Raw genomic sequence first — 22,561 nt, 5'->3', positions numbered from 1 at the left:
TGAAGAGGCAAATTCCCTCAGCTCTTCATCTGCTGGAGTGTATTTTAACAAGCAGGAAAAGGGCTAGCTCCTGGTATCAGTATCACAAAGATCACAGACATGTTTGTGAAAAGGAATCTGTGGAGGTCCCTTAGTCCAGCCTCCTACTTTAAGTAAAATCTCCAGAATGAAGAAGGAATAACCATTTCACATCAGCAGGAAATCTGGCCCAAATTGTCCTTTTGAGAAGAAAAAAATGAGTGATGAATGCAGAGAAAAGGGGAGAGGAAAGGCAAGAGAAGAGAAGGGAAAAGAGACCAGCGTTTTATTAGGGATAATAATATTAGAAATGCAAAACCTTTTTACCAAAAGGTGGGATTATCCTAGATTGACTAACAGATGTGTTTTTATCTTCTAGGAAAAACAATGAACAATGAACATATTCTTTCCAGGAAGAAACCTGGAAGCTTTTTTGCTGCTCTGTTGAATATGAGATTATAAAAAAGTTTTTAAAAATTGCACCTAGCGCATATCTTTCAAATGGATACCTGCTGAACCTGGAACTCTTCATTACCAACTTCTTACATCCTGGAGGGGAAAATGAATTTCACAAATTGCACCACTGAAGCCAGTGAGGCTGCAAAGCCAAAGACAGTAACTGAAAAGATGCTCGTTACCCTGACCTTGGCCACAATCACAACCTTGACTATGCTGCTGAATTCTGCTGTAATTGCAGCAATCTCCACAACCAAGAAGCTCCACCAGCCGGCAAATTATCTCATATGTTCACTGGCTGTGACAGATCTCCTTGTGGCTGTTCTCGTCATGCCCTTGAGCATCACTTACATAATGATAGATAAATGGACCTTGGGGTACTTCATCTGCGAGATCTGGCTCAGCGTGGACATGACCTGTTGCACGTGCTCAATCCTTCACCTGTGCGTCATTGCACTGGACAGGTACTGGGCCATCACGGACGCCATCGAATACGCCAGGAAAAGAACGGCAAAAAGGGCTGGGCTGATGATAGCCACCGTGTGGACTATCTCCGTTTTCATATCAATGCCCCCCCTGTTTTGGAGAAATCACCACAGCATCAGTATTCCCAGTGAGTGTCGCATTCAGCACGACCATGTCATCTACACCATTTATTCCACATTCGGGGCATTTTACATCCCCTTGACTTTGATCCTGATCCTGTACTACAGAATTTACCACGCTGCAAAGAGCCTTTACCAAAAGCGGGGCTCAAGCCGCCACCTCAGCAACAGGAGCACCGACAGCCAGAACTCTTTTGCCAGCTGCAAACTCACACAGACATTCTGCGTCTCGGACTTCTCCACGTCTGACCCAACCACAGAGTTTGATAAAATAAACACATCCGTGAGGATCCCTCCTTTTGAGAATGATTTGGACCCGGCTGGTGACCGCCAGCAGATCTCCACCACGCGAGAACGAAAGGCTGCTCGCATTTTGGGGCTGATTTTAGGTGCTTTCATTTTGTCCTGGTTGCCCTTTTTCATCAAGGAACTGCTTGTGGGCCTCCACATTTGCACTGTCTCTCCAGAAGTAGCAGACTTCTTGACCTGGCTTGGGTACGTCAACTCGCTCATCAACCCTTTACTGTACACGAGCTTTAACGAGGATTTCAAGCTGGCCTTTAGAAAGCTCATCAGGTGTCGAGAACATACTTAAAAGTACTGAGAGATGATGATGCTGGCATGACTCCTGGCCTTAAAAATGAGCAAAACTATTTGACTCTGCCACTGTTTCCCTTGATAAAGGGGATTTTTGTGTTTGTCTATTTGCTTGACTGTTCTTCAGCCTGTAATTCATTATGCCATTTTTTAATCTCTAGTGTTATTCATAGTAAACGGTTTGAAATAAATTTATTCTACAAAGAAAAAGATTTTTTAGAACTGAAACAACCAAAAAAAATATTATTAGTACTAGGTACTCATGTCTAAGACCTTTTGTGTAATCAATGATTCAAGAAGCAAACAACAATATTCACTTTTATACTTTTTCCATTTAAGAATCAAACATCTAAATTATGTACTGTATAAACTAAACCCCATAAATACATATTCAAAAATTAATAAACACTTCATGGTCATGACAGCTAAACAGCACCTCTTTACTCTGGCATTGTGAAAAAGCTGTAACAGCCATTTAGGAGGAAAATTGCCACCATTTCCACCTTGGGTTGAAGCAGAATAAACTATTTCTTTCTTCAGGAATACACTCCCAAAACAGAAAGCAAAGTTCATTTCATTGTGTCTAGAAATTATCCCATTTCATAACCCAAAAGAATTTTAAAAAGTGGCTCTCTTTGTGTAATATTCCAGATTTCCATTCAAGGTGTTGGGCAGACAGCTGTGCAGATTGTTTAGCAATTGAGAGGATGCAGCTAGCAAGTGTCATACTTGTGAAACTAACTGCACATCTGAGTGGTCACACTTTCAATACCACTTACCTTATTTCTTCAGGCCTTGTGCCTTAGTAAGTTCTGGGGTGGTATCTTTCACTTGTGCCACACTTCACCTGAATGTTGTGGTGCACAACCCCAAGGATCTACGGATCTTAACCCCAACAACTCAGACAACTGGATATCTTCTCAGCAGGCCAGTAATATATAGAAATTCAAAAACATCAGTTAAACCTAATTATTTCTGAATTTCAGGAAAAAAATTCAGTAAAATAATTTATTTCAGATAGCAGTCTGCACATATGCCTTGTTGTCATCCCACAATTTGCAATGGCAATCTTGCCCACTTAACCTATTGTCAGGTGCTCTGGTAGGATTTATTGCTCTGGGAGACCTTCACAGACCTACTTCCCCTGTCCTGAGAGACAAAAAAGTCCTTTGTATCCTACCTTTTGTGTTTACGGAAGTTAAAATTTTCTAATTCAAATATTGTAGAAATCAGCCTGGGAAGGGGCAAAATCAAAGCTGAAAATTTGGTATTGTCCATTAGCCACTAAGCACCATTTAAATATTTATTACTGCCTTGCACCCTAATTTTCTTCCCTGTCCATTTTTCTGGACAAATTCTTTTTGAATTACAGCAATGCACAACAAAGGTAACACCAGATATGTCAACCTGACATCCAATAACTGTGCAAACTATAGTATGGCGGCTCCAAATCCATCAAAACAAGTACTAGAGGTAGGAAAAGTGTCGTAACAGCACTGGAAGCCATCTCTTAAAAATGTTTTGAAAATTTACAAGATGACAATCATTTTTCTTATCAAGAGTCAAGGAAGTGTAAGTAATATGTGAGTAATAAACTGCAAATGGAACTGAGAAATGACATCCTTATTGGTGAGAGAAGGCATTTGGCTGGAAAGATGCAGTGCCACAAGCTGGGCACAAACCAAGTCTGAAGGTGACAAAAGTGTGACCTGCTGCTTACCCACATGCAGTGGGATTCTTCTTCCAGGACTCCCTGCCTGAGTTTGGGAGGCTCCTCTCCAGCTGTCCTTCTGCAGCTACTGTTGCAATTGCCTCCACCAGATGCTTTGAGTTCCCTACTAGCAAACATAATACCTAAAAGAGAGGAAAATTTTATCTCAGCCACTGAAAATTTCTTTTAGTGAGTAAGCACAGACATCCATTATGGTTTTTCCTTTTTGCAGCTTGCTGGAGGTGGAAATTGTTGATTGAAACCAGGGAAGTGTGTCCTGACCCTGCCTATCAACAAAGCTTCCAAATCAGCTCCCCAGATATGCTATTAAGGGGGGCTGGGGGAAAGTACTGGAAATTAACATAAAAATGTGGTATTTGTAAGAAGTACTGCAGAATACTTTTTTTTTTCTTTCAGAAAGCAGAAATTTATTATTAAAGAAGAAGGATTTAGCACCATTTGTGAAACAAGTTGAATGTGGCAGAGAAAACAGGACACACAAGAAGTTGTGGCTAGAAGAGAGTAGATTTTGGTGTTCCTTGGGTGCATGAGGGTGCCCAGCTGCTGTGATGACCAGAAAGGGAATAGTAAAAGTGCAAGACTGCCCCAGCAGACTGTCTGAGCCACCCCCAGGAGCTCAGCAGAGGCAGAAGCTGCACCCCAGCCAGGTTCTCTGGGGCTGGCTCTGGCTCAGCTGTGGGGTGCTGCACAGGGCTCTTTGCCAGGAGAAGGGAAGGGGTGGGAGTGACAGTGCTGGGGAAAGGTGTTTCAAAGGGGAAAAGCAACAAAATGAGAGATGCTTCCAGCTCTGACTGCTGCTCCCAAGGGCACATGGCACACAGAGCAACTCAGGTTGGATGTTTTTTCTGGAGGCCAGCTAGTCCAAGCCCCCCAAAAACAGCAAAGCTCAAAGTGGGAGCAGCCTCACAGCTCAGCACTGCTCTGGCATGCTGTGTGCAGTCGTGTTTCTCCTGGAAAAACAGCTCAGTTGACTCTGTTGCCAAGACTGACACTCATTTAAAGCTGTAAGTGTGGCTGAAGGGCTGGAAATGCTGAGTGTGACCTCCACAGCAGCTGTCATAAGCAGGTAGCAGTGCTTCAGAAACGTGGATGAAAGCCGTAAAATACAGGAGCTGCACCATCTTTATTTCTACTAAAGGCTTCCTTTTAGTATGTGAACACTGCTATTACCACTCTAACTACCAATCAGGTTGAAGGCTGCGTTCAATTTTAATATTTAGAGGTAATTAACAGGAAAAAACAGATGGATGACTAATTTCCGTGCTTTCCTGTTAAATAAAGACTCACCATTCACTGCCAGCAGACTACTGATTTTCTAATTAAGTCATTAGCTAAACACAGAGAATGTTTTCCAACAAATGCCACTAGATTGATGAAGATGTATGTTTTCCCCATGATCAGAAACAAAGTCAGGAACAATATAAGGATTGGCTACTTAAAACAACTCAGCTTGATCAGAAATTACCAGTCTTCTCGTGAAAATGAAAACTTCTGCTAGTCTGACACCACTGTTTGACACCACAACATCTTTTCTTTTTTTTCTTTTTTTTTCCCTGTTAAGTTTTTGCTGCTTTTACAATGGGTTTGGACACATTTCTCAACCTGTCCATGGCAACTCCCCATTCACACCTATCCTGGATCAGGCCCACCCTCTCCATGTTGTGCAATACGAAATCTTCCCAACAAGCTCTTAGTGATGTATTCAAGACCTACAGACTACCTCCATCTTCCCCAACCTCTCTAAACCATCCTGCAACCTCAAAGCCTTATTTTCTCTAATGCTGCCCTTGCAAAGGTGTCTTGCTTTACAACCCTCACTTCCTGCCTGTCCTGCCTTTGGGTTTCTGACTCTCTCTAATCCCTAAATTTATTGTGGTCCTACTAGATCAAGACCCTATTCTCCCTGCCTCTCTCTGAATTATCAGAATTCCCATGATTGTGGCAGTTCAAGTCTGCAAGATTTTACTGTCTTACATGTATCCAGGCCATATCCAGAAGGTTTTTACTCTCTGTAAGCAGCCAGTGCTTTGGAGTGAGCTCATACATCCCTGAAGGTTGCATCAATCAACAAGTTGTCCTTCCCAAAAGACAGATCCTTCAAATGATATTTTGCCTATTTTTTCTATCTTGTTGCCTTTCTTCTGTACCCTATCCTTTTGCTCCCTTTCTTCCACATTAAAATTGACCCTTATATTATTCTTTTAGGGACGTGTATCTTTGCATTTTCTTATCTTTGTCCCTGCACAAGTTACTCAGGTTTCACTCAGCTCCTGCTCTTCTGCCTGTGCCAACCACAAGCAAGCTTCTCTGCAAGCTTTGTCCTCATCACCTCCATGATCTTCCCACATCTCTCTTGTTCCTTGTAGCTGATGGGTTTTTCCCTACTCAAAACCACTTCTGATATGGTAAAACTCCTGAAAGAAAAGCAGTCACTGTGGGCAATGAAGGAATTGGTGTGAGTGTGTGTGCAGTCTGTCTTTTTTTCCTCCACCTCTCCCATAGAGATCACATCCTCTGCTGAGGTGAGCTGTCTCTCTCTAATGCACAGCATACACAGGCACAGCAAAAACACTTTGAGAGTTGCAAATGATCTGAGTTACTTGGACTTGGCTCATGCACAGTACCTTAAAGTTGTGGGTTCCTCACTACAATAATGTACCAAGTTGCTCACAACACAAGTTAATTTTATTGTTCTTCCTGTGTGGAGAAAGATGATGGGATTGAACTTCCCAAAAGGTTTAAAACAAAGCCCCTGCCTCACCAACTTTACATAAAAGGTTGTCACTATTCAGACTTCACTGCTCTGTGCCTGAGCTGTCCAGCTTTCCAGTTTTATCACTTCTTATTTCTTTGTTCTTTTCATGTGCAAGGAAGGAAAAAAAAAAAAAAAAAAAAAAGAAACACAAAAAACCCCACAAAAACAAACCCAAAAAAACCCCCAAACAAATAAAAAACCAGCTTAAAATTTTTGATTTATCCGAGGCAAGATATTAAAAAAATAAAGGAATCTTTTCTAAGGACTCTATTTCCACTCCTCTGTTTTGAATTCCAGTTATCAAAAAGTAAAGAGCGTTAGAGTGTTGAGGGGAAATACAAGCTTGCAGCTTAACTGCAGAGATAGTCCTTGTGCCTGGAACAATTTTTGAACATATCTTTTTAATAATTCCCCCTCTCTTCTACACATCCATCAATAAAAACTAAAGCCACGGCTAGCATGGTTTCCAGATGCAATAAGTGGTGCTGGAAATGTCCACTCCCCTCCTCCCACCACCCCTCATATTTCACAGTCTTCCAGTTGCTTCCGCTGCATACTTAAAACACATTAGCATATAGAGCAGCTTTCTGAAGTTTTTGTGGGTTAATTTCCTGCTTGACAAGTTCTGAGCCTCATTTCTATCCGGTGCAGGATCCCTTGTCACTGGGGTACTCAAATCTTCTAATGCACTGCATCTCCCGTATTAATTTTACTGCACGACTGCAAACAGCACACACTTCTACAAGATGAGGCATAAAGCACTGCCTCCTTGCAACTACACTTTATAAAAGATGCATGTTTTGTCAATTAAGAAATAAAACATAACTTTTGGGAAAAGGGGGTCAGAACTCCTATTCATTTGTAAATTGTTTTGTGCACAATTTGAAATTACTTCTGAATATTAGTTTTAAAAAAGAGCACCAAGAAACAAAACATAAAATCACATGTGCATGCCTGAACAACTTGAAACATGCAGAGTGACCCTCGAGTGAATTTTACAATAAAATATTGTTTCTTTCCAAAGTTACAATGACCTTTCCAAGGGAATAGAAAGTTCCACACAAATGACTTCCACCTCTGTAATGCCACAAGAAATATTACCTCAGTTCTTTATAGGAGGAACAGCCCACCAAGCTGCTAGACTGCTGGGTTAAGCCTCAACAAGCTTATTTCTTCAATAAATAGCAAATGAGGCTAACGCCTCCAGCTAGAGAGTTTTAAGTTGAATTGACCATCAAAATAAAGTCTATCAGCTAGATTTTGCCTTTTGTTCATACATATTTCAGTGCAATTCCTCATTTGTTTATTGGTAAGCCTGCATATGAGAAATTAAAATAATCACTTTTTAAATTCAGAGTAACAAGAAAATACAGTCGTATATTTCTGATTTCAAAATATTTCTGCGTTATGACTGGACAGTCATGTTGAAGCTGTTAGAAAGAAAAAAATAATCCAGTTAGATTCACATAAGTTAATCTAAGACTACAAAATTAAGCATGGTTGTCTTGGTCTGCTTCTTGCATATACACACAAGTCACAGATCAAAATCTTTAAATTTTTCAGTACAGCAGTTTCACTGTTTGCTGAAGAGCAGGTTATCTGTGGTTTTAATTAGGATCAGTAGGAAGCTGTACCCTTTCCTACCACGCATGCAGAGCCCAGAGCAGGAAGAGGACTGAGACCTGGGGCTTTACGGCTAGCCTAGACTGTGCACTGCTGTCAGCACTGCTCCCTGCCTTCCTCAGAGTCCAATCTTCCCCCACACAAACCATGGCCTCCACCTTCACCCAGAGGACTCAGGGCACCTCTGACCAAAAAAAAGTGAGAAGTGTGAAGGACTGACCCACGCTTCCTAGTGGGCTGCGCACTGAGCACTTGGCTGGAATTGTATTCCCCAATACCATCAAACCAGCAGGCGTGTGACAGAGCAGGACAGGCATCTGGAGTGACAGACTGCAAATAAGCCACCTGCACAACCACCACACCCTGGGCACCACTCAGCAAGGCGCTGTCCCCAAAGCTGTCGCTGTCCCTCTCCCTGCAGCATGGTCCAGAACACCAAATGTGCTCCACAGCAGCAGCTCCGTTCAGACCTGCAGCAGGCACTCCCAGGAGAGCAGACCTGCCTGAGCAAGCACATGCTGCCACGTTCATCAAGCCCTTCTAGCACATTACAGCAGGGCACACAGCAGCCAGGGCTCAGCATCGTCCCTCAGTGGGGCTGTGCTTGTGTGTCAGCCTTGCAAAAGTTGGGCTGCAGCATCCTGACCAGCAGTAGCCTGGTTAGTGCAGAAAGGACACAGCACATGTTACAGGGATGCCTTCACTGTGCTCAGCTGGGCTGCTTTCCACTGCCAAACACCTCTTTGTACGGCAGGGAGGTACACACCCCTAGGGCAACACCAGACCAGCTCGTGGGGTAAAAGGAACAGTTTCTGAACCTTCCCATTCCCTAAAGCAGTCTGACAGTCTACAGATCAAAACAGTCCCAAGCAGGAGATTCAACCCTCCTGTAAAAGGAAGCATTGCTGTTCTCCACATCCAGAGGCCCTGGCTGGAAACAAGGCATGTCTCTCCTACAGACACTGCAGTGACTGCTCTGGCTGACGGTGCTGACAGTGTTACTGGGACCAAATACAAAGACAACCAAGGCACACAAAGACACCGAGACAACTGAAAGGTTGTGTGGGAAAAACCAAAGGAAGGGCTGATAAAACCCACCATCAGTGGTTAATGCAGTGACAGCATTAACCCCCAACCTCTGTGGCTGGGATTCCTGACACCTTGTATAGCAGCCACCAATGTTCCCAAAAACAACAACTGCCGAGGCCCTAGTGGTCTTTAAGAGCCTCTTGAGGTGACAGCAACTTCTCAGTTCAGTGCCCACCTTGAACAGCTAAGGAAATGCAATGGAAGACACCAAATGCCTTTTTTTTTCTTTTTTTTTTTCTTTTTTTTTTTTTTTTTTTTTTTTTGCCCCAGACTGGGGAGCAACAAGCTGCTGCCACTGCAGCCCCAGAGCAACCACAAACTTGTGACTTTGTTGCTCTCTACCCTCAGGATATGCACAAGTATGCAATAAGGCAGTTTTGGTCCCTAAAACTGATAGTTTTGTTTGTCCTTAAATGTGCCATGCGGCAATCGCCAAGGGCAGCCTCGGCACTCAGCAACAATCAGGCATGTAAAAGCTCGTGGGGCACACAGAGCACTGAGCAGCTCCCGCTGACTCTCCTGGCTAATTGACATCCTCTTGCCTCCTTCCACCTCTAAGTTTGTTCCTTTCCCTCTTTTGAAAAGCAGTCATTATTGATGGACCCTGCTGGAGTCAGCATAGTCTGACATTGACACATAAGTCTTACTATCAAACCCCTCAAGGTTTGAATAAAACTTTGCAATATTTTTAAAGTAGCTATAGCAGGACAGTTGTGATTAAGCAACTGCATCGTGAACATTGTATGCTTGGCTAATCTTTTGTTTTAAGGAAGAGGGAAGACAACTCCAAGATGAATGGGCTGTCTGTCTGGGAGGCACAGGAGTGAAGTAGCAGAACTAAACATTAACTGAGGGAAAGGTAATTCTGGCTGTGAGAGATTGCAATCATTGACTCGTTGACCATCTACTCAAAAAAGACCCCAGACTGAAACAGAAGGGAAAACTGCACAGGCAGGCTAATTAGCATGAGAAACAAGAGATTTAACTAGCAAATAGGGATTTGAGGAATGTAATCTCTGACCAATGAATGTTGATGCCTATGCTATCAAAACGTAAGAGTGTAAAGTTTTGATGCCCAGTAAGCCAGCCTTTTGCTCACCTAGCTCCCTCCTTTGCAAAAATTAGAATGAAATATGGAAATACCCCACTTTGGTGTGTAAATTGGCGCTGTGCACCAGCTAACAAGCTTACATTTGGGACAACAGTCTGACACTGACACCCCAAGTCAATGATAATGACTAACAGCACACAATATGTGGAGGTCCTCTGGGACAGCTGCACTCCCTTTGGAGATTAGTTATTTCCATACTAAAGAAACAGCAGAGATGTCTGCTAAAGGAGAATTCTTTGATATGACAAAGTACTGGGAAGTTCTGGAGTATGGTGGTCTGTCACCATGTTTATGTTTCATATATTGTACACCCATAAAATTTTGGAAACTGGATCCAAAGTCAAAAAAGTCAGTGTTAGACCTAGTACAGCCCTCAACTACCTTTGAATGACTCTCTTGGTGTGCAAAGTTGGGAGCTATTTTTGAAGGCTGTTTGAAAACTTTTCTTATAAATCTGCATTTTGGAGTTACAATAACAAGTAATGTCCGGATGCTGATTACCTTAGATGAGTGGCTTTTTCTTGGTCCTTTCTATTTTGTCCCTCTTCCACACATTCCCCCATTATAATGTTGGATTAATATTTTACAGTGAATCATTATCTTCCATCCAGTGGGTCAGTTTGACTTTGGCAGCAGCATAGAGATTGGAATGTGCATTCCTCAAACTTTAACCGACAACAAACAAGAGAAGCAGGATGTTAAAAAGCAGCAGAGGTAGGGCATACCTTGGATGAGGGCTGATGTGTCCTCTAATATGCTTCTTACACATCCACACTGTATTTCTCAACAATTTTGTCTCTCTGCAAGGCACTCTGCACTTGGTGGCACTCTGAGATCCACCCTTCCGTCATCAACATGACAGGGGAAACGCCAAGCAAACTGAAGAAGTGACATGTGAAATGTGTTATGCTTTCATATGTATATGTGCACCATGAGGGACAGAACTGCCATCACCAGCATGAAACCCACAGGCAGCTGTCATCCGAGCTAAAAGGAGTGCTTTCCTAGTAAAAAGCCTTGCCTCCTTGGCAGGCCAGCAGCTGGAGGCAGAGGGAATGTCACGCCCCCACACAGACCCTCAGTGCAGGAGGCAGGCAGGGCTGCCCAGCGCTGGCATTAGGCTGTCAGGGAGCAGACTTGCACTGCACTGCCACCCCCACGGCTCTCACCGGGGATGCTCTGATTGAACAATGACAGCTCAAGTCTGGTTTAATTCACAGTTGCTGAGTATGGTGTTCCTCTGCACAGGAGCGTGATTGCAGGGTGGAAACACACTGCAGGGGGAACAAAGGTATGGAAGTGAACCTCCTGCCAAAGACTGTTCCAAATTCATCCAGCTGCCATGGACTTTGCCATGGGGCTGTGGATCCCAAGGAAGTTGAATAGAGTCAATGCATCCTGGGCTATAAGCTAGAGAAAAAGCACTTTTACTTAGATGGAGTTTGACTTTGTTTTCCCCTTTCAACAGACATCACATATTTTTAACAGCATCACTGAGGAGTTTGGTTTGAAGAGGCAGCCACCGACCAACCCCACCAGGCACAATCCCTGGATTCAAAAGCACAGCTCCAGCTCCTGTGCACACTGGTGTCATGGATGTCCCCTCTCTGAGCTGGGGCAGGCAGTGGCAAGACAGCAGCTTCATGCCCAGCACTTGCACCTGAAATTCCATTTCTCAGGATGGCCATAAGCCATCTTCAGAAACACTCCTAAACACCCAGCCTGCTTTGTAGTAAGGATAAGTGTCTGTGACAGAGCTCCAGTACCCTGAGGGGAGCTGTGTCTGAAAAAGGGAAGTTACTGTTTATTAAGTTAACTAGCGAGTTCTGTTTATTAGGAGGGTGTATTTCACAAGCAAGCTTCAAACATAATTTGTTAGATATGTAACTTTGCCAAAATGTTATCAAAAATGAACATGCACAAGCCTAATAATCAAACTGATCCTGAAAATCATTATTTTTAAAGGAATTTTGAGCTAAGTAGAAGGAAACAGTCAGGGGTGCTCTGGAGATGAATCTTTCCTACAGGCTTTCACTTAGGTTGATGAACTGCCTCCATGCTCTATTGTTCCCTGTTACTTTACACTGAATATTTTCCAGTGGTAGTTTTCTGGCTTTTAGCCGACTTAAAGCACAAGTTGTTTCCACAGCTCATCAGGTCTGCTAGTCACACAGTTCTGCACATAAGTCTTTCCATTTTCCCTGGTAACCCACCTTTTCATGATCCTTTTAACCTATCTACCATTATATGTAAAGTGATTGACAAGTAAGCATCTTGAGAAGTTACATTAATTAGAAGCAAAAATCTAGTACTTCCATAGATGTAAGACCTCACTTTGGCTCTAAAGTAGCTTTGCCACTTATCTTTTAAATTCCTGCTAATGTAATTGCTACATTTTGCCTTACAAGAAGCTCATTTTCTTGTTAGCACAGGAAATGTAATACTTGGCTTTCTCAGGATTCAAAGATTTTTGGCGTCCACTTTGTGAATGTCTTGTTTTCTCAAGGCAAAAAAGGAAAGTTATGATCATTTCACTTACCCTTCTGCCTAAAAAGGAGAAAGCTCAGTTGCTCTTTGCCAGCAAAACAAAATGTATTGAAATACCAAATTGTCAAGGTTGCATCATAGCCCCAGCTTAATGGAGCTGAGACTGGGAGCACAAGAGGGATATCATAGAATGTCTGGAATGGAGACAGATGGGACAGGATGTGGCTGCTTATGAAGACACAAAATTTAGATGCACAGAAACACCTATATGTGTGCTGGGCTTGTCTGCTCCCTTTACATCCAAGAGGGATTTTTCCAACACAGCCTTTGGAATCGGGCTGTGATTCACTTCATCCTGGAAGTTACACCTGCACCCAGGCATGCTACAGGCCTCACAGACCTGCAAAACAACAGCAGGATATTTTAGGGCACCTCAGGTGTCAGTAGATGTCTATCTGGGGCAGTGGAGTTAAACCCTAGATTTTTAATGCCTCCAAAGAGAGCTTGGACTCCTGCACGCAACTGCACATCAACTACACTTGAACACTGAAACACGGTCATGCAAGAATAAGTCTTCTACTTTGACCTTATAAAGACAAAGTCTTTTAAAAATACCCCACACTCTCTGTGAAAAGCCCATTTCTTAGGTAAAAATAGTTTTCTTCTTTTTCCAGCTAAGCACTTGCTTTGCTCTGTCTTTGAGTCACATAAAAGAATTTTCTACTGCACATTTTCAAGTTTGTCATGTGTAGATCAACAGGGTGCTGGAAACAGCAAGGCTATCCAAGGAAATAAAGGTGAAAAAATATGTTCAGATGAAGGAAATAGCCACCTTTTTGTAAAGAATACATGAACATGCTGGAGAAAAGGGATGCAAACAAGGCCAGCCTTTCAGGTCACCTAATTCCAAAACCTGGAGATAAGAATAAGTTTCTGCACACACACAAAAAGAGAGGCTTAAAAATAACTGTTGAAAGGTAAGACAGTACAACTTCTCTGCTCACAAGCTCATGTGATACAAGTGGGTCCATGTTAACACAATTTTTATTGAGTCTATTTTTTAATCTGATAGTGTATCTGTGTTGTTGAAATATTTGATAATGATCTTTTGGTCTATAGGCAGAGGGAGGAAATGCAAACATGGTGGGAGCTCCTTGTCTTGACGATAGCCATGAATCCATGTGTGAGCTCCAGCCTGCTGCCCTCCAGGGCAGCCCAGTTTCCTCAGCTGCACAAGAGAGAAGCACCAGTGCTTTGGGGAGCAGCATGGTTTGGGGATTTGTCTCTTAGTCCATGGCTTCATCTGGCTCTGTCAGGTCTTCAGGACTGCATCACCACTGATGTGGTCATGAATGCGTGATGTGATCATGCACTACCACAGACAGGGTAATGTCAAAGTAATATCAGAAGCATCCCCACAGGTGTTTTTAACATTCCAGGTAGTTCCCATCTTTGTCTCATTTCCATTCAGAGGCTTGTGCCTGCCCACAAACTCCTGATCTTGCTGTGTTGGCCTCCACACCTGCTCAAAAAGGGAGAGAAAAGCAGCAGGTGCCCCTTGCATCCCCCAGGTATAGGGGGCATGCCACAATGCTCTGTCATCTGCAGATGTTTGCAGGTAACTGCAGACATCCCAGGGCTATTTTAGGAGCTGGAGCTCCACCACCAGCACCAGCATACACCAGAATCATGGCCCATTGATGAGAGCTATTGCCATCAATTGTAAATCTACTATGACTGACCACTACAGACAGCACAAGCACCCTGTTGGGAATGCCCTGTATTCCTGGTTCAGAAGAGTGCCAGGCTGCCCACCTGAGGTTGTGAATCTTCACAATCCTGGGCTCAGGGCAGAGTAGCCAGCAACTTTGTAATGTCAGTTCACCAATGGCCAGCCTCAATCCCCACACAGATATAGGTAACTGCTTTCTTCTGAAAGCTCACATCATTAGCCCACCCCCACTGCCCCACGTAGGTGCTAACCATCCTTACCATAGAACAAGTCATGCTGTCATTTGCTGCCTCTGTAACTCGCTCCCTCTGTCCCAGCCCAGGCCTCACCTCCCCCTCCCATGTAAGCAGGATGTCTGGCTGGTTTGGAGCTGTTGGGACTGGACATCCCTCCAAGTGAAACAGTGGTTATCACAATCACAATTTCTTCCTAGCCTGAGGCCTCAGCAGTCACTGCCAAATTCACTCACAAAACCTTTCACAGATACAGTGCTGGCATACTCTGGAACCCGGTTCTTCCTCTGACACGTACCTATAGTGACACCTAGGGTGTAGTGATGATGACTTGCTGATTTCACCACCACTTCCATCATCCCAACAAGAATCATGTTCCCAGGGAGACCAGCCTTGTTGTCATTTCCCAGCTGATGCTGCAAGCACAGATTTTGGTGGCCAAAGGCCATCTGGCACTAACTACAAAACCACAGAGAACTGAGGAGGCTGCCTAGATCACTGTGACCAAACTGCAGTATACGCACCATGGGAAATTGTGGGGAGCAGATGCTGAGTGGGTGGAAACTGACTGGATCCTGGGAATGGTATTTGCCCAGCCAGCTGACCACCCTGGACACAGCTTTGGTCTGGGTGGCTTCTGTAAAAGACATACATCATGTCACCTTAGGCTCTGTTCAAAAATCTAGTGAGAGAAGGAGAGACAGCAAGGGAAGAACAGGGAGCATACAGGGAAGAGGCATCGTGCACCAGCAGTATCAGGAAGATGCTGTAATTCACACAGGTCTGCTGTACACCACTCAGGTCCTGAATCAAGAGTAACCCACACCTGAAAAATAACCAACCTTCCCCTCTCCTACTCAGCTCTTTAAAAACTGTGGTGTTGTATGAGCCAGTCTGCAATATTAGAAGAGGCAAGTGTTACACTCAGACTTTTTAGAATAAGTTTCCTACATAAAGGCCTCTATCCCTTACTTCATTTTAGGAAATAAACTTCAATTAAATGTGAAGCATTAAACTCATGTCCATTAGGCTGACTATTTGTAGTCACAGTGGTCCAATAGTCTGACAAACATGTTGTTGTGGTGTTTACTCCAACAGACTTGCCTGAATTAGATAATCCATCTCAGAAGGAGCAGATCATAAGGCTGGAAGGGCCTCATCCATTCCCTAGCCTCAAGGCAGGGTCACCTACAGCTATGTCACTTCTGACAAATATTTGTTCAATCTGTTCTCAGAGTTCTCCAGTGATGGAGATACCTCATCTTCCTCAAACAGCCAATTTCCCTGCTTCATTTCCTTCAGCAACAGAAAGCTTTATTCACTATCTAACCTGCATCTCTCATTTGCTACAACTGGGTCATGTTGCTTTTCATCCCATCAACCACCAAAAAAGAGCAAAAAAAAAAAAAAAGTCCTATTCTTTGCAACAACCTCTGAACCCTTACCATCTGAGAAATATTCCTCCGTATTCTGGTTATATCTTGCCCATAATCAGATTGCAACTATTTAGACATTACAATCTGAAAAATTTCCCTCAAAATGTCATGCATTTTAAAAGCTTCCACTGTGCAAACTGCTGCTGTGCTGCACTTGCTTCACAGCCCTCCTGAGACCCCTTCTTCTCAGCTCAGCCATGGAAGGAGGAACTGATGCTCCAGCCTCTGCTGAGAGTGTTTGCTGACAGCAAACTTCAAATTTGCTTAATATTAATAATTACTGAGTAAACTTTGGCTGCACAAAACTATACAGAAAGCGAGCCAGAAAAGCTGGCTGTAGACAGACGCTTGCTGTTCACTGGAGGAAACCGTGCCCTGCAAAAGATGTTATTTAACAGTAGTCTTCACTGTCACTTCCTACCTGCACCCTCATCCAGGGTCTGCCTCCTGAGATTCTCAGTAATCTCCATCTCCTGACCCATCAGCCTTCTCCTTGAGGCACCATCAACAACCTCACCTTCTTCAGTGCCCTTCTGTCTGCCTCAGGCCCCAGGCAGTGCCACTGCACAAGCCCAACTAGCAAGTTCAGCAGTGCTCAGCAGGGCAGACGCTGCTCTACCACCATGATATGTAATGGTGGCAGCACTTCCAGGCTCATCTCACCAGTTAGCCAACACTCAGGTGGGATTTATTTCACCTAGTTTTGGCCACCCAGAAAAGAGACACCTGAGCTATGTGTGCAATCTTGTTCACAACACAAGGGCACAAACGACCCCCTGTACAGGGACATGTCTCTCTGTACTGGTTATAGAGGCAATTTTAAAAATTCCATTCCTACTGAAGAGAAATCATTTCCTTCATCAGTGCCAAAGTCATTGGACTTCACACAGTTCCTAGCAAAATTCAAAGGAGAAGCAGTGTTTGAAGAAAATACTACTATCTCACACCTAACAATGGAAGGGTCAAGGTCGGCATCAAAGACTCACTTCATAGACAATTACATTTTCTTCAGATTCCTATTTTCCTGTGGATCTCAGTGCACAGGGAGCCTGAGGCCCATGAATTGCAAGCGAGAAAGATCATCAACTTCACCTCAGGTCAATGGGAATAGAAGATGAGAAACCAGCCTACATTCAGTAAACAGTTCAGAATTACGTGCTTTCTTATTATTCCTCTGCAGCTGGGTGCCTATTACAAGAAGTACTTACAAATTTGAAATGCCCCATCCAGCCTACACTTTACTATCACAGCACTCTTCAACAACTCTTATTCCTGGAGATAAGTATCATGGGAAGCACACAACTTAAGAAAGGTTGTGTTTACCAGAAAAGAAAATAAAATCACCTTTAGCAGCAAGAGAAGTCTCTGATGGATACTTCTGAGCTCCAGGCTTTACAGCCAATTGTTTTCCATATGCCTCACATATATGCATGGAAGAGATGCTTTTTGGTGAAGTACATAAGCCCTGCACATAAAGCAACTACTTATCCTCAGGTGTCATCCTCAAATATCCCAGGCAGGCACTGATTAGGAAAGGAGAGCACAAGTGACTCCCTACTCAGCTAGCAGATGGGTGGCAATCCAGGTGTCCAGCAGGTCTAGGACTAACTGGAAAAATAGTGGCAGCTCTTCTCATTTGAGATAGTTGTTAATTACACAGAGGTGGCTTTGACTAATTCTTTCCATACTTGTTCAGACATGTTCAGCCTGACATCAAATTTACATGTTCTTTACCCATTTTCTCAATTATTTTTAGTGTATCCTTGATTACTTCTTCCCCTTTCTGACCTTGATGTGGAGAAAAGCAGAGAAAGTACAAAGGAATCAGGACTGTCCTCCCCCCACAGATATGTACTTCCTCATGAGGGGAAGAGGAGGGGCAGGCACTGATCAGATCTCTCTGGTGACCAGTGACAAGGACATGAGGGAAAGGCCAGGGGAGGTTTAGGCTGGGTATTAGGAAAAGGTTCATCCCTCAGAGGGTGGATGGGCACTACAACAAGCTCCTCAGGGAAGTGGTCACAGCACCAAGCCTGACAGAGTTCAAGAACTATTTGGAGGAGGTTCTCAGGTATATGGTATGACTCTTTGGGGTGGTCCTGTGCTGGGACAGGAATCAGCCTCCGATGATTTTTGTGGGTCCCTTCCAAATCAGGGTATAGAATAGTATTCTGTGATTCTATGTAGCTTCTGATATTTGGTTAGTTTTGATGGCACCTGCTGGCAGATGCAGGATATGCCACTGCAAAGCAGTGAGGAGCCAGCAGACAGACACAGACTGTCAACAGGAATACATGACAGAAACCAACTAAGGCAGAACAGAAAGGATAGGTCCTGATGAAAATCATGACGTCTTGTGAGGAAATTAACTCCACCCAGCACCCAACTTGTTCCTGTGCTGTTGGAAACAAGACTTTAACTGTACTTCATGCAAATAGAGAGGAACACTTCAAGCAGCACAACACTACCCAGGGTCAGAAATCTGAGGAGAGGCTCCAGGCTGAAGCCCAGCTGAAAGGCAGAAAACACACCTGTGTGGCAGTAGAACAGCATGGGTCTCGATACGGATGCACAATGTACCTGTCAGCATTTTCAGACATGAGAACCACGGCCTCTGATTTTGCAGGACTGACAGAAAAACCCCTGTTTGTCACCAGCTACTAGGACCAGAGATCTGTGCTGCCTGCTGGTATTGCCACCATCCTGAGCACCAGCAGGACATGTGAAAATGGCTGCAGGGCACTGTCCAGGCAGGCACAAACACCACAAACATGGTACCTGTGTCAGGACTAACTCAGTATAACAGTCACATTCCTTCCCTCCTGTCTGAATCACTTTCCTTTACTCTTCTGCTTGGAATTAGTGGCTAACCCTGAAACTGGAGTGAGATGCTGGACCCCCTGGACAGCCTGAAGTGAGGAGCCAAGGGAGATGGCAGAAGGTCCACAGCCCTGCCAGTCTCTGCTTGTCTCTCTCCACTTGAGTGCAAGGGTACAAGGAAGGCAGGGAAGCTTAAAAGCATGGGACCACTAAGGGCTGTAAAACTAGCAAATAAACTTGCAAGCTATTGCTGTGAAGTTTTTAATTACTTTTACACTATGTTCTTAAATTTTGAGGCTTGATCTGCGCTTATTTTTCAGCACTTGGAGAACTGCTATGAATCCTGGTTTCTAGGAACACTTTGTTCCTTTGAGAGATGTGGCAGATAAAAGAGAGATGTGATTTGCCTCATCAAGAGAATTATATGCAAGATCCTAATGGAAAAGGCATAGGGAATATGCCTGTCAGAGCAAAGAGTAAAGAAAAGTAACACCAACAGGGTTGAGTGATACCTCTTTCTTGGGATCAGTGTTCCGTGACAGGCACTTGGAGTGTGAATCCCAAAATGTATGCCTCTGTTGCTGCAATATTTTCCCTGACATTTTCCCTAGGGAATTCAGTGGGCCTTCTGATCCCACAGTCCTCAAGCCATAGCAATCCTCACAAACATGCAAATTAGTTTAAACACTCAGGATGAAATGAAAATTTATTTTGTGCCTCACTACAACAGCTAAGGACGGGGTAGCCATTAAGGCCAATGCCAAACATAACCATAAACAGTGTCTGGGATTCAGGAGATGTTTGAGTACACAAAATGTTCAGACACTCACCCATCTAACACCACTGGACCTTGCTTCCAGTTCCTAAGGGGAGCTCAGGAGTTCTCTGTCCCTCTCCAAACTTTCCCTCCAAAACAAGAACCATACTGGAACAGTCCCAGGTGTTTTCTGTTGAACCAGATCAGGTATTTGTCCTATATGGCATAAACTGACACAGTGTCCTGGGTGTGCCAGCAGACCACCAGTATAAATAGTAGATGGGATCTGCTCTGGTAGTGTCTGATAGTAGCCAGGGAGAAGGGAACTGTTAGGTGGAAGACCATGAATATCCATTCATCTCTAATGGAAAAGGCGTAGGGAATCCTTGCCAGGCAATCCATGAGGAAGGTACACAAGCTTGAGGCTTCAGAACAAGGGCTGACCCTCAATTATGAATTGGTGGTTTAGCAGCAGGCACCATAACTGGTCACATCTCAGGGTGCAAGTGGGGAATCCCACTGGAGGGCAAGAAATCTGGGCAATAATCTCACTGAAAATCAGGAGTAACTGGGCAGAGAGTGTTTTGAATAAAAAATTCCCCAAATGTAATAAATTTTAAAAGAATGAAAATTCAGTTTTGTGGAAATAGAAAAAAGAAGATGCTGTGTTAGAAGAAACAAGAAATTGAGGATTTGATCAAGTTCTCTTGTTGGTTTAGAGTGGCTTTTTGAAATTTTTTTCTGCTTGTCCAGCCATTTCCTCTATGTTTATTCTATATTGCCATCATTAAATGGCAGTGTGGGGACAAAGCAGAAACTGTGTGATGAGAGAAAACAGTGAAAATGTGACTTTAAATTGTGGTTTAAGAACTGAGCCATGATAACTATTTGAAGAACTTCACTTATTCTATATGTTTGTTGTTTTGGGATTTTTAGTTAAAAAAAAACCCAAAAACTTCAAAATATTATTTCTAACTTCCAAACAAACCTGGGGTTTACCTGACAGGCTGAACTGTCATTGTTGTTATCTGCAGTCTGTGTTTTTGTAATTGCATAGAATTGAATACTTACTGAATCCACACCATAGGAAAGCAGGAAGTGCTATCAGTTAAGTAAAGATGTACTCTCAACAAGGCATATCTTGCAATCTCTGCATGTTAAGTTTCCAAACACCCAGGTATTCCACAGTCCTGCATGGAAATAGTTAACAAAGCTGTCTCTTTCCATGGTAGCTCACATTTTAGCTCTCTTGAGCGAGCAAATCCCAAGAGAAAATTCTGCCTTAAAAAATCATGATGAAGATGAAAAAGTCAGCCTTTTCAGTTGTTTGAAGCCTGAGCTTTAAAGCCAATTAGAATTCAAATTATAAATAATGTCTATTTCTGTCTCACATTTTAAAGAACTGTGAAACGCCAGATGGCTTTTCTGTCGCTGTGCCCTGCCATATAAAATATATTTTTGTGGTTTCTGATCTCACTACAAATAGGGCATGAGAATGATAAGCTGTTAATGTAAAAATAATTTTCCGTGTGAACTTGCCGTGTCTGGAGGCAGCTTCTCAGCAGGCTGGGAGATGCCCTGCTTTTCCACCACTGGATGGCATTCAAGGGCTATAAATACTCACACGGGGAACTGCAGAAAAAGAAAATTAAAACACAAAGTGTCCAAAGCCTTTAGATTCTTGGTAATGCTTCTGTAATATATTCACGCTTTCAAGGTTCCTAGGAAATAAATCTGGGAAGATAAAAAAACAGTTTCGGAGGAGAAAGGAGCTTTCCTCTGAGACAAAACTGAATATGCATGTAGGATGTGGGACAGGAGATCTGAAAGCAGCCTTCCAATTAGGAGAATCCAACAGTCATATCTCGGCATCTCAGTCTACATCAACATTAATACAGGCTGGCAGGAAACAATTCGATGTGTCTTGTGTTTTTCCTACCCAATATGGACCCAACAGGGAGAGAAAAAGTGAAAAGCATTAATCTGACCTTGGGTCTACACAGACACAATGCCCTGGTCGTGCAACACCTGCACACACAAAAAGCTCTTTAAAGCATTTCTGCCTTTGTATTCCTTCTTTAAAGCTCAGCCCCGTCCTACCGCCAGGCAGCATCATTAAATCCACCCCATCTCACGGCTGAGCGGCTGGGGGAGGCTGGGCTGGAGACCCCCTGGGGCCCCTTCCCACCTGAGCCGCCCTGCGCTTCCAGCCCCTCATTAACGACAAAGACAGGCTGACATTTCTCCTGGATAAGACGAGCCCCCCCGAGCGGGAGCAGTACTTGTGGGGGTGTAGCCGTAAGGGCCGGGATGGCAGGGACACAGCTGCTTTTCCACAGCAGCGGGCGTGCCCCGGACCAGGGTCTCCGCAGCTCCCCCGGAACGCAGCTCGCTTCGGGCAGGCAGCACCGGCTGAGTTTCAGCAGCTAACACCTTTGAAGGAATAGACAGCTTGCGCCTCTGGTACAAAGGAAAGTTTGGCAGAGGAGAGATAACAGAGCCACGGCCTCTGCTGTGTAGAGACGGAGTAACGAAACACTCATCAGGAAAAGCTGTGATATTCTGGGCAGCCAGTGTTGTTGCCAAGTCTGTAGGTTTTGCTATGAAGTCTAGCTATGAATTTTTGTTCCCTCTTCAATTTTTTAAGTCTGCCTTGGGAAACCAGCCTTGCTGCAGCTTGCTGAGAGTGTGGTTGGTGGTGGTGTTGTGGCCTCGCTTGCCCAGAGGCGTTTGTGTTCCTCAAGCTGTGCTGCCTGGAGTGCTGCTCACGGTGTTCGTGGTGATGTGCTCAAGGCTCTTTGATGAAGTTTAGTTCCATTTGGGGTATGATGACAACAGGATATGTTTTCTTCTGGTGAGGATTTAACTCAGGGGACAGGTGCCTGCAGGTAAAAAGTAGGGACGTCTAAGGATACCTAAGTTAAATTGTGATCTCCTGCTAATATCCAGGGTGCTTCACAGCAAAAAGGAGTTGATGTGGCTTAATCTTCCTATGGTGGTGATTGTGTCTGTAGCATTCAAATATCTCATAAAAATATATATACTCTATAATAAATACATTATATAGTATTTAATAAACATATAAATACATATGATGTTATATACTTGAA

General features: G+C 43.7%; 1 protein-coding gene across 1 annotated transcript; it reads left to right on the top strand.

Moving 5' to 3' along the window:
- The first annotated feature begins 569 nt into the window (after positions 1-569).
- HTR1E (5-hydroxytryptamine receptor 1E) lies at positions 570-1,674 on the top strand. Its single transcript, XM_041412383.1, has one exon. It carries the CDS (start codon positions 580-582, stop codon positions 1,672-1,674), a length of 1,095 nt encoding a protein of 364 aa, XP_041268317.1. The 5' UTR covers positions 570-579.
- The last annotated feature ends 20,887 nt before the right edge of the window (positions 1,675-22,561 follow it).

This window comes from Onychostruthus taczanowskii, unplaced genomic scaffold (genome assembly GCF_017590055.1).
Source record: "Onychostruthus taczanowskii isolate IOZ18803 unplaced genomic scaffold, ASM1759005v1 scaffold39, whole genome shotgun sequence".
NCBI lineage: Eukaryota > Metazoa > Chordata > Aves > Passeriformes > Passeridae > Onychostruthus > Onychostruthus taczanowskii.
Note: the sequence above shows the minus strand (reverse complement) of the source record. Positions and strands in the feature narration are given on the sequence as shown.

Excerpts from the sequence above, each read along its gene's own strand:
- HTR1E (XM_041412383.1), top strand. The coding sequence starts at position 580 with ATGAATTTCACAAATTGCACCACTGAAGCCAGTGAGGCTGCAAAGCCA.